At 56.6% G+C, this 10,512-nt stretch overlaps 1 protein-coding gene across 1 annotated transcript; it reads right to left on the bottom strand.

Moving 5' to 3' along the window:
• Positions 1–3,531: 3,531 nt before the first annotated feature.
• Positions 3,532–8,706, bottom strand: LOC138119751 (maestro heat-like repeat-containing protein family member 7). Its single transcript, XM_069031895.1, has 15 exons — positions 8,574–8,706; positions 8,244–8,308; positions 7,984–8,133; positions 7,652–7,800; positions 7,181–7,328; positions 6,747–6,934; positions 6,520–6,657; positions 6,119–6,233; positions 5,791–5,946; positions 5,406–5,582; positions 5,117–5,272; positions 4,856–4,957; positions 4,348–4,450; positions 4,006–4,062; positions 3,532–3,701 (listed from the first exon to the last, which is right to left on the bottom strand). Exons 1-15 carry the CDS (start codon positions 8,692–8,694, stop codon positions 3,532–3,534), a joined length of 1,995 nt encoding a protein of 664 aa, XP_068887996.1. The 5' UTR covers positions 8,695–8,706.
• Positions 8,707–10,512: the final 1,806 nt, after the last annotated feature.

Below are 10,512 nucleotides of genomic sequence, written 5' to 3'. Positions count from 1 at the left end.
AAAGTATAGGGAGACTGGAATTATTAACGCTACAGTGTTATCTAAAAATTAAGGGTCTATCTGCAAGAAGGATATCAGGGACTGTGTGAGCACCAGTCCAACTTCCTAATGAACAAAGATGCAATCTGTAAAAAATGTGGTTCACTACAATTTATTGGCATCCCAGCACTCCAGATTTGCAATTCTACCAGTGACTAGAAATCCAGGAAGAGAACTTTCCTGCAGGTAGCCTTCAGACATGGAGAGAAGATAAATCTGTAAATCCAAAATCCATCTTAGGCACTGTTAATAGGTGGGATGACATCATGTGAAAAAGTGGGGTTACAAAGAACTTGTGGAACTGATTAATGGAATTAAAAGCTGTTCACGTACGGGTAAGGACAAGAATGACATAGAAGCCCAGTGTTGTGCTTTTGCCTTCACCGGGATTTCTGGAAGTGACTGTGAAACAAGGACCATGCTTTCTGATATCTGTGGACAGAGAGAAGAGTAAATCTTTGAGCAATAAATTATTGGCAGTTAAAGGAGGGTTTGGGAAAGCATCACCATGGTTTTTCACTCTTCCCTAGGCCTCTAATCTTGACCACTGTCAGTAGGAGAAAACAATACCAGATGGATCTTTGGACTATTCTTATGTTCCCATCTTATACTCAAAGGCAGCATGAACAAAGTGACCCGTAAAAATAAGTCACTTGCCAACCGTTAGACAACCAATAGGCACAGTTGGAGTAGGCCTGTCTGCCTCTTGATGAACTGGTTCACACTCCAAAACAGAGTCCCCTGACTGCTTTGTCTAAACACACTCACAAATGACCAAGTCATCTGTTTAAGGAAAATTTTCTCACCTTCCTGAAATACACAGGTAAACTTTTCAGTAAAACTAGAAAATTACTGCCACAGATGTCCAACAAAAGACAAGAGAAAAGCCCCCTTAGCACATAATTTCATTTTGTAGTAGTTTCTTGAATCTCTTCTATATTTCAGCATGACTTGTTGCAAACTGCAAATAAAATTAATCTCAGACGCCTTGCTCTCAGGGCTTTTTTTCCCCTCTGATTATTGAATATTATGGATTTATTTTTCCATGAGACATTGAGTTTGCCCAGTGTGAGCTGTATGATTACATAGTGTGTGGTACATTGACCTTCCCAGAAGCAGAAGGCTATAATAACATCTAGCTATTCAGTGCAGCATGAACAAAAAGAAAAATACATTTTACATTCATTTTATAAATAATCATCTTTATTTCATAAATAAAGACCATTTATTAATTAAATGGTCATGTTTTTCAGCAGCATTTTCAAAAAACCATCTCAAAAGCAGATAACTTTATCAAATTAGAATGAGCAATCATTTATAATTTTTTTGGCCTTTTATTATGATTTCTTTTTAATGAAATCATCACTATTTCTTCACTGGGAACTAAATGAAATGATAACAACCCATGGAAAATGTATGGGTTTGCTCTAGGACTCAAATTCACTGAAATAAACATTTTTACTCATATTGTTTATATCAGAATATCCCATACTATAATCACATATTCAGAGATATGTTACATTTATTGATAATGCTAAGTGTAAAAAAACCACATTAAAATAGTAAAAAACCACATCCAAATATGTTGTTTTTAAGTTTGACCATCTGTACATTGTAGACAGTAATCAAATAAATCACTAACAGATATAAAGTCTGATTACATATTCTTTTTCTAACTCCTAAAAAGCCTAGAAAAAATATGTCAATATAAATTTACGTTTAAAAATAAGCACTTTTCTGTCCCCAAAGCTCTATGGTAACTAGAAAACAACAAAGGTCTCACAACAATTTCAGTTCCAGTTAAGAAACTGGAAGCTGAACAACCAAGTGGAAAAAATGTTTTTTAAGAGGTTTGGAGAAGCTAACGTGGATTTGTCAAGAAAAAAGCTCTGTCAGACCAATTTAATTTCCTTCTCTGATATGGCAATAAGATTTGGGAATAGAAAAGAAGTTGAAAATGTCATTTTTCCATGCTAGTAAGGCTTTTGACACATGACATTCTTATGTGCAACTGAGGAAGCACAGTCTAACTGAAAATAATATACTGGGCTGTGAACTCATTGGAAATCTGAGCACCTCTCAGTGCTTTGCTATTAACAATGAAACGTTATCAAGCAGGATCAGACTTTTGCTGTTTTCAACATTTTTATTAACAATCAGAATGAAGAAATCTGCTTATTCAAATCACAAATTACATCACTTTGAAAGAGACTGCTCATATACAGGAGAGGGAATTTGGGACTCAAAATGATCTTGAAAAATGGATGATATATGACATGAAAGATGTATGAGGCTCTAACAGAGGAAAGGCAAGGTGCTGCCAATCAGGAAAATTCATGTGGCAACGCAGAACTTTGTAGGCAGCTATTCGGTAAAGACATCAAGATGCACCATTGACTCTCAAGCAGAAAGTGAATCAAGAACACTTTGACGTCCTGAGAGTGATCGAGTGTAGTTAGTGACCAACAGAGGACCAAAATGGTCAAACACTGAAGAGAGGAACAATAATTGGAATGGCCGTGAATAAACAATTCATAGAAATGTGTCCTACAGGTTTCTGGACTTCCAGACTGTGTGCTCAGATCTGATTATTAAGGTTCTTAGAAATGCTTCTGCCCGAATTAAGGTGCAAACGAGACCATATGCCAGTGACAATACTATGGGTTTTATTTGATGGTAAATATTAGAGAAAGAAAGAAGTAGAAAATGGTTGGCGGGGAACAGAAAGAGTGACAGGGACAGAATAAGGAAAATATCACCACTCCGTGGATCCCCACCATGTTCCGCTGATCCAGCTGATCCAGCTGGTGTTCTTGGTGGTGAAAGTCCCCCCAGAAAGCACAGAATCGGATGGGTTTATATACCCTCGAGCCAGGTAGCAATGTCCAGGCATGTCCCCCTGGGGGAGGGGGGCAGTCTCTCACCGCCGACTCTGGATCTGTTGCATCACGTGCAGTCCTGTGGTGCAAAGCCTCTCAGGTGAAAGTGCCGTGCGTGTGGCCTGTGGGGTTTGGGAGTTCCACAGCCGGGCCGGTTTATGTAACGGAGGATGGGTGCTCAGTGCCTCTGACCAGAGGTTACTCCGTGAACCTGAAACCTCCTCCCTCCCCCTCCCCCCCGCCTCGATTGGTTGGGGTGGTCTGTGTAAACCTGGCTTCTGTGAGCTGCGCTCTCCCCCCACCCCAAACTCAACCGGGGATGATTGAACAATGGGTTTCCCCTTATCTAAGCAGCAGTTTGACTTCCAGTTCAAAGTCCCACTATTCAGGGAGGCATCTTTGGTTGTAGCTTCTTGATAATGAGCAAAAACCTTATATCGATGGTTGAGGCATGAACTATTTTCAGTCTCAGACAAACACATTCTATATTTACATCTAAAGGAAAAACCAAAAGAACAAAAGAACCATCTGAAAGAAAAATGCCCGCTGGCTCAGGTGGCCCCAGCAGAGAGAGCCTCCCAGATCAGGTCGCTGCAGAGCTCCAGCATTGCAGCTAGCCACGGCCCGACAGACGAGGCCGTGTCCTGCATGCCTTGCGGAGTCGATCTCGCAGCATCTGGAAGATGGAGCGCGGAGCTCTCTCCAGTGCCCGGAGGACGTAGGCTGTTTGACGCGCCAGGCTGGAAACGGCAGGGCTGATGTCACGGGACGCGTCTTCAAGGGCTGCAAGAGAGAGGAACAGAGGCACGGTCAGACTCCGGATCTGCGGGGACCCGAGGAGACCCCCCCTGCCAGGGCCATCCCAGCCTGCTCTGGCCATGGCCAAGAGGGAGCAGGGACCAATGGGATCGAAGGTCCCTGGACAACCAAAGGTGCTGGCCACAAATCCCCCACGTGCCCCTGAAACCTCTCTGTGCTCTGCCCACACCACCCCTCGTCCGCGCAGAGAGCAGAGCCCTCCGCAGCCGGGGCAGGGATTGCAGCTCCCCCCGCCAGCCCCCGCTGACAGCCGGCTGCACTCACTCACCCTCGCAGAGGAGCTGGAGCTCTTCCTGCTGGCCCCTCAGGTGCCGCCCGGCGATGCCTGGGAACACAGAGCCTGTCACGGCCCCAGCGACACAGCTCCCTGACAGCGGCGCTGCCAGCCCTGCGGCCACACGCTCTCCTCGCCCCGGCAGGGCTCAGCCCGGGCCCTCGCCGCATCCCGACGCCCGAGGGCACGGCTGCGAGAGGACGGTGGCAGCCCCGAGGGCAGGCGGAGCCCCACGGCCCCTGGCCCGGATCCCGCTGCCGGGGCAGCAGCCGGGGCTGGGGCCGCGCTGCGGCGGGGCGGGGAGGGGCGGGGAGGGGCCCCGGCCTCGTGGCTCACCAATGAACCTGATGGCCGCCTGTCGCAGGGACTCCTGTGGGCTCCGCAGGTACGGCAGGGCCCGCCGCAAGTGCTCGGCCGCTCGGCTCCTGTCCCCTGCCAGCTGGAGAGAGCGCCAGGAGGGAAGGGTTGGCGCGGGCTCAGCCCCTCGGCCGGGCGCTCCCTGCGGCCCGCCGTGGCCTCCCCTGCCCGCACAGCCCTGAGGCCCGGCCAGCAGCCGCTGGCGCCGGGCTCTGGAGGGGGCCGAGGGCCGGGCGCTGCCCGGGGAGCCGCGGTGCCCCCCCGCCCCAAAGCCCAGCGAGGCCGGGGCTCCGTGGGCACCCGGCTCGCGGCCACAGGAGCCTGGAGAAGAGCCCGTGCGGCCAGGGATGGGAGCAGCGTGTGGAGCGCAGGCTGGAGCCCCTGGCTGCAGCACTGGGCGGGGGGCACAGCTGCCAGCCCCCCACACGGAGCACCGCAGTCAGGGGGCTTCTCCAGGCTGCGACTTGGGCTTCCAGGCCGTCCTTACCAGGCCCTCGCCGAACCTCCATGTCTGATCCACGTCCAGCATGTGTTCGAGAGCTCTCCTTTTCAGGAAGCTGGCCGCACAATGCAGCGCTTCCCGGGAGGCCTGGAGAGCAGCAGAGACCGGGAGATGGCACCACAGCCCAGGGCACAGGACCCGTGTCCTTGTGCCGAGGCCAGGGGGGTGCTGCAGCCCATGAGGCGCCAGGGCAGGAGGCGGCCGAGCCCCCTCCCAGGGGAACCCCGGCAGCCCACGAGTCCTCACATCGGCCACGTGCCCGTCCTCGTCATGGCAGTGGAAGGAGAGTGGGAGCAGGCTCTGGCGCACGTGTGACTTCAGGGCCTTTTTTCCCTCTGCCGTTAATAAACCCATCATCTCCTGGAAGACGAACATGGAGCGCAGCCGCACCTGGCTGTCGTCCTGTATGAAAGGAAGAAAGACAGAGCTCCGCATTGGCCGCTCCAGGCCCACCTGGGCATGGGCCTGAAAATGCACAGGGCACAAAGTGTCTGGGCAGCAGCCAGTGGCCGTGGCTGGGGGCACAGAGCCTTACGTTGTCAAAGAGTGGCAGGAGCGCCTCAGCCAGCTGCAGGGCGATGGGGCTGGGTATCGGGGCACCACTATGCAGGAACAAATAGCTGAGGACGACGACGGTCATCCCAACCACGTCGCTGTCATCTTCCTGCAGGCACTCCACAAGGCTTTCGGTCAGGCTCCACATTCCTTTGGTCTGTGTGGAACACAAGGCTGTGCAACCTCACCCTGCTGCTGCAGGGCCCAGAGGCCAAAGGCCTGTCCCGAAGCACTCGGGCAGCTGAACCGGGAGGCAGGAGAGCTGGGAACAGCTGCCTCAGTGCCCGAAGCCCAGCCAAGCCCAGGCGACTGCCTTCCCCAGCCCCACGCTGCCAGCGCAGCTTCAGCCGCTGCCCCCTTCTCACCATCGAGGGATCCTCGCTGAGCACCACAAGGCCTCTGAGCGCCAGGCGACGCCTCTCCCTGCACTCGCTCCGCAGGTTCTTGGACATGATCTCCAGGACGCTGTCACTGCATCTACCCCAGTCCAGCCAATGCTGGAAAGGGGGATCTGAGAGGACCTGAAAGGCACAGGGGAGTGACGGGGGAGCCGGCCGGCACGAGCCCGCAAGCGTGCAGCGCTGGGCCCAGGCAGCAGCACAGGGCGCGGGCACCGTCCCGGGCAGCTGCGGCTACGAGAGGGCAGAGAGCTGGGAGGCAGCGGGGCGAGGCTGCGCTGGCCATCGGGCTCACCTCCACAATGAAGGCCAGGGCAGGCAGATCCTGGCATGGCTCCTCCCCGCTGAGCAGGCTGAACAGGTGGCAAACGATCCGGAAAGGCATGAATTTGGAGGCCCGGGACATCTCCCTGGCAGGAGGAGAAAGGAAGCAAGACCGTGAGCCGGGGGGGCAAACCTCTCCCAGGACAGACTCACACAGCTCTGGTCTTTCCCCGCCACCCTGCAAGGGGACCTGGGTCTTTTGGGAGGCGGCTGCTCTTGGGGACCCTCCTCTCCCAGCCTTTTCCAGTGTCCTTGGCCGGCCGGCCGGCCCTCGGTGACAAGGCCCTCTGGCCCATGAGCACGGGGACTGTGTGGGGCACCCGGGACACAGGGCACAGATGCCGAGGGCAGCTGGGGAGGAGGGGGCCTCACCTGGCCAGCAGACCCACTGCGTGGTGGTGGGTGTCAGCACAGAGCAGCGTGTCCCAGCCACGCTTGTGTTCCACGGCCACCACCACGTCCTCATAGTAGAGTCGGCAGAGCAGGTCCTTCAGGGTCTGCACTGCAAACCTGTGTGCAGAGCAAAGCCCAGGTCACGCTGGGGGCACTGGCTCCTGCGCTGGGGACATGGGAGGGACAGGAGGACTGGCATGGAGCACCTGTTGGGGTCGGTGGCAAGGCCGTGTTGCTCCTGGCATGCTCTCCACAAGTTCTCGACCTTCTCTGGCATCTCCACTGTGCTGAAGAAAACTTGGAAGAGCAGATGCACAAAGAGGCGGGGCAAATAGACTGTCACTACGTGTGGCACAGAGGGCACCTGGAGGATCTTCCACATCACCAGAGTTGCCTGCAGAAGACAGACCACCCTGAGACAGCGCTCACTGCCGAGGTGTCCATGTGGCAGGGCCCGAGCATGGGAGGGAGAGGCCAGGGGAGACGCAGGGGGGAGCACTGGGCCTGGTGCCCCTGAACCTGCCCCTAGCCCCAGTTTCAGCCCAGCGCCTGAGGCAGGCAGATGCAGTGGGGGAAGGAGGATGGAGAACTGCTGGAGCGGCGAGCCGGGGGCGAGCAAGGGCCGGTTCCAGAAACTCACAGCCAGGGCAAAGACGACTGTGTCGTCCCCGTCGGAGGTGCGCGTGCTGTGCTCTGGCCAGCTCCCCAGCACATCGAGGAGTAGCGGCATGACTGTCTTTGAAGTCCTGACTGAGCACATGAGCGTCTTCCACATGGTCGTGGCAGCTCTGTGGGGTCAGAGCTCTGTCTCAGGGGGGATCTCGGCCACAGCACCGTGGCCTGGGCAGCAGCGGGGACCTGAGCTGGCTGCCAGCCCTGCCTCTGCCCAGTGCCCCTCACAGGCAGCAGCCAGGCAGCCCACCCCTGTGGGGACGGGCCCCTGAGGGGCAGGGAGGGAGCATGGCAGCAGGCTTGGGGGCTGACATGCCAGGGCTGGGAAATGGAGGGGCCAGAGGGCCCTGGAACTCTGCGTTTGTCAGACACCTGGGACGGGCTCCACAGGGCGATGAGCTGGTGAGCCCTGGGCCCTCTGGACAGGTGGGCCCCATACCTGTCACATGATGGGGCCACACGCAGGATGGTCATCACCACATCAGTGGGGTAGGCCTCAGTCAGAGCCAGAAGGGTCCTGGACAGTCTGGAGTCAGGATACTCATTGGACAGGAGCCACTGGTGGATGTACCTCACCACGGCGGGCACCTGGAGAAGGCACGGGGAGAGTTGGAAAGCTGCCAGAGGGACTAATGTCCCCTGCTTCTCCAGAGGAGCGCTTCCCTTCCCAGCACACTGTGATGGCCTCAAAGGCTTAAAGTGACCAGCGGGCGTGGCTTGGGTGGCCAAGCGATTCCTGGGGGGCTCCAGCCCTGGCCACAGGCTGCTTACTCTCTTTGGGCTGGAAACGCCCTCCTCCACAAGCATATCCAGCAGGGCGGCACTGGTCTTGGTTTTGAAGATGTGAGGGTATGCTCTGACCCCAATGCCCGTGACGCTGCTCTCTTCCTCCCGAATTCTCCTGATGAATTCGCAAATCATCTGCAGGAGAAGGGCAAAGAAGGGAGGGATGTTCCATGGGGTGCTGCCAGCGCGGTGCTCGGCTGAGCAGCGACAGCAGGCCCAGCTCGGGTGGGGATGGCTGCAGGTACCTGCGCTGTTCTGCGGAAGCGGCCACGGGCGGGGCCCTGCTCTTGTGTCCGGTCCACGGCTGCATCTGGCAAAGAGCGAGCGTGGCCAGAGCTGAGGGGCTGCGGGAGAGGCCGGAGAACACAGCCCGGGCCTGGGCCGGGGGATGGGGCACGGCCGCTGCGGAGGGGTCTGCCCTGGCCCCTCTTCCCTCCTGTCCATGGGCATGTTCCCAGGGGATGGGATGGGATGGGATGGGATGGGATGGGATGGGATGGGATGGGATGGGATGGGATGGGATGGGGCCTAGCTGGCTGCAGGCACCAGCCCTGGGGCCCAGCTCTGCCACTCACCCTCCTGTGGCTGCTGGAACTGCTGCACCTCTGCAGGCTGCTGTGCTGGGGCAGCTCCAGGGCCTTCTTCCTCGCCCTTCACCAAGGCCTGCTTGGGCACGGTCAGGGGCCTCTGCTCCATGACACTGAGTAGATGTATGGCTACTTGCAGACGAGATGCCTGGGAAGGTTCCGGGTCAGCAGGTCGTGCAGTTGTGCCTTGAAGGCACCTGCGACAGAGAAGCCTCAGGAAGGCTACAGGAGAGCAAGTCCTGCACTCCGGTCTCAGAGGGCTCCGCCACAATGACAGGAGACTCCTCGTAAATGATTCAGGTCACCAAATCCCACGGTCTGTCCTCGAGGGCAGCGGCCGCAGGAAAGGGAGACGCCTTGGAAAAGCTCCGAGTCACCAAGTCCTGCAGTCTGGTCTTGAGGGCACTGCAGGAATAACGCCTCAGAAAAGCTCCGGGTCGGCAAGGAACGAGTGGGCTGTGCGGCACCGCTCTGTCCCGTCCTGTCCCGTCGCGTGCTCCGAGCACTGTGGCGTGGCTGCGTCGCCGCCAGCACCTATGTCAGCAGCACGTGTCACAAAGGGCCCTGGCACACCCACGGTGACCGTGCGGCACCATGTCACAAAGGGCCCTTGCACACAATGCCACCTGCCCTGGGCCGCCCCCAGCCCGCCCCAAGTGGCCCAGCTTGGAAGGAATCCCTTGCCCCAAGTGTCTAAGACAGCCCGACAGGAACTTAAGCAACGGCTCCAACCATAAGCAAACGCTCCCCTGCTCTGCGGGTTCGGGGCAGCACAAGGAGCCCCCACGGCTGCCGACGCAGCCGCGGCGGGAAGGGCACGGGGCCTTCCACAGAAGCTGGCACGGCCTCCTTGGGACACGTCCCGGCCGGTGGCCGTCCTAAGCCCGGGGCTGTGACACAGACGAGGAACGTGTGGGCCAGGGAACGAGTGCTGCTCTGAGCCCTGGGGCCCGGGGAGCGCTGAAATGGGCAGGTGTGGCAGAGTCCCTGCCGAAGCAGACCTGCCACCCCCCAAGCCCTGGCAGCACTGCTGCCCGTCTCCTGCCCCAGAGACCTGTGCCCCGGGGGGCTTCTCTGCCCACGGGCAGCCAAAGCCAGGATGCATTGGGGTCTGTGCTCCTTCCTACAGGGGGCTGTTGGCAGGAGCAGCTGGAGCGGCTGGGGGCAACAGATTGGTATCTGACAGGAGATGTTGCTCTGTTACAGCGGGGATGCTGTAACAAGACGTATCAAACCAGGAGTCCCGTGGAAAAGAAACATATATGGACAGATTCTTGGTAGATGTTTCAGAGATGGTTATTTCTCCAGCCGCATGGCCGGAGCTCTGCCGAGGAACTCTTACAATCAGGGGACCCAAGGGTCCTTGCCCGCGCAGGGAAACACAAAACAACCAATGGGGAACGAGGCTGACCAGGGGCTAGGAAAGCCCGTCCCTGTCCCCTCAGGGCCCCTCTCCCAGGGCTACATGGCGGGGGGAGGAGACCCCGACATTGCTCCTTCCTGGAATGAATGTTTTCATGGAGGAGATTAGCAGTAGCACCAGAACAGCTTCAGCTGCTGAGTTTCACAGGACAAAGAGATTCTAGAGAGACACTGTGACGTTTCCTTGTGCCTTTCTGTCTTTCTTGCACTCTGGAAAAAAAGAATCGGCCCAGCCTCTGATAGTCTACGCTCCACTTGCTGCGTGTCTGGCTGTGGCAGCTCACGTCCAAACAGAACTGCGTCCTTGCTGAGCACGGCAACGGACGGCCACGAGCAGGGAGGTTCCCCAGGGAACGTCAAGGGAGACACCTGGGGAAGCATAGAGGATAGGGATAGCTCGGGGAGGAGACACTGTTGGGTGTCTCTGATGATGGTGCCAGCACCCTGAAGGAGCAGCCAAGACAGGCGCTGGAAGCAGACATGTCCTGCCCTTTTCTGCTGTCAC

The sequence above is a fragment of the Aphelocoma coerulescens genome, chromosome 1, assembly GCF_041296385.1.
Source record: "Aphelocoma coerulescens isolate FSJ_1873_10779 chromosome 1, UR_Acoe_1.0, whole genome shotgun sequence".
NCBI lineage: Eukaryota > Metazoa > Chordata > Aves > Passeriformes > Corvidae > Aphelocoma > Aphelocoma coerulescens.
The sequence above is the reverse complement of the archived record's forward strand: the minus strand, read 5'-3'. Positions and strand labels throughout refer to the sequence as shown.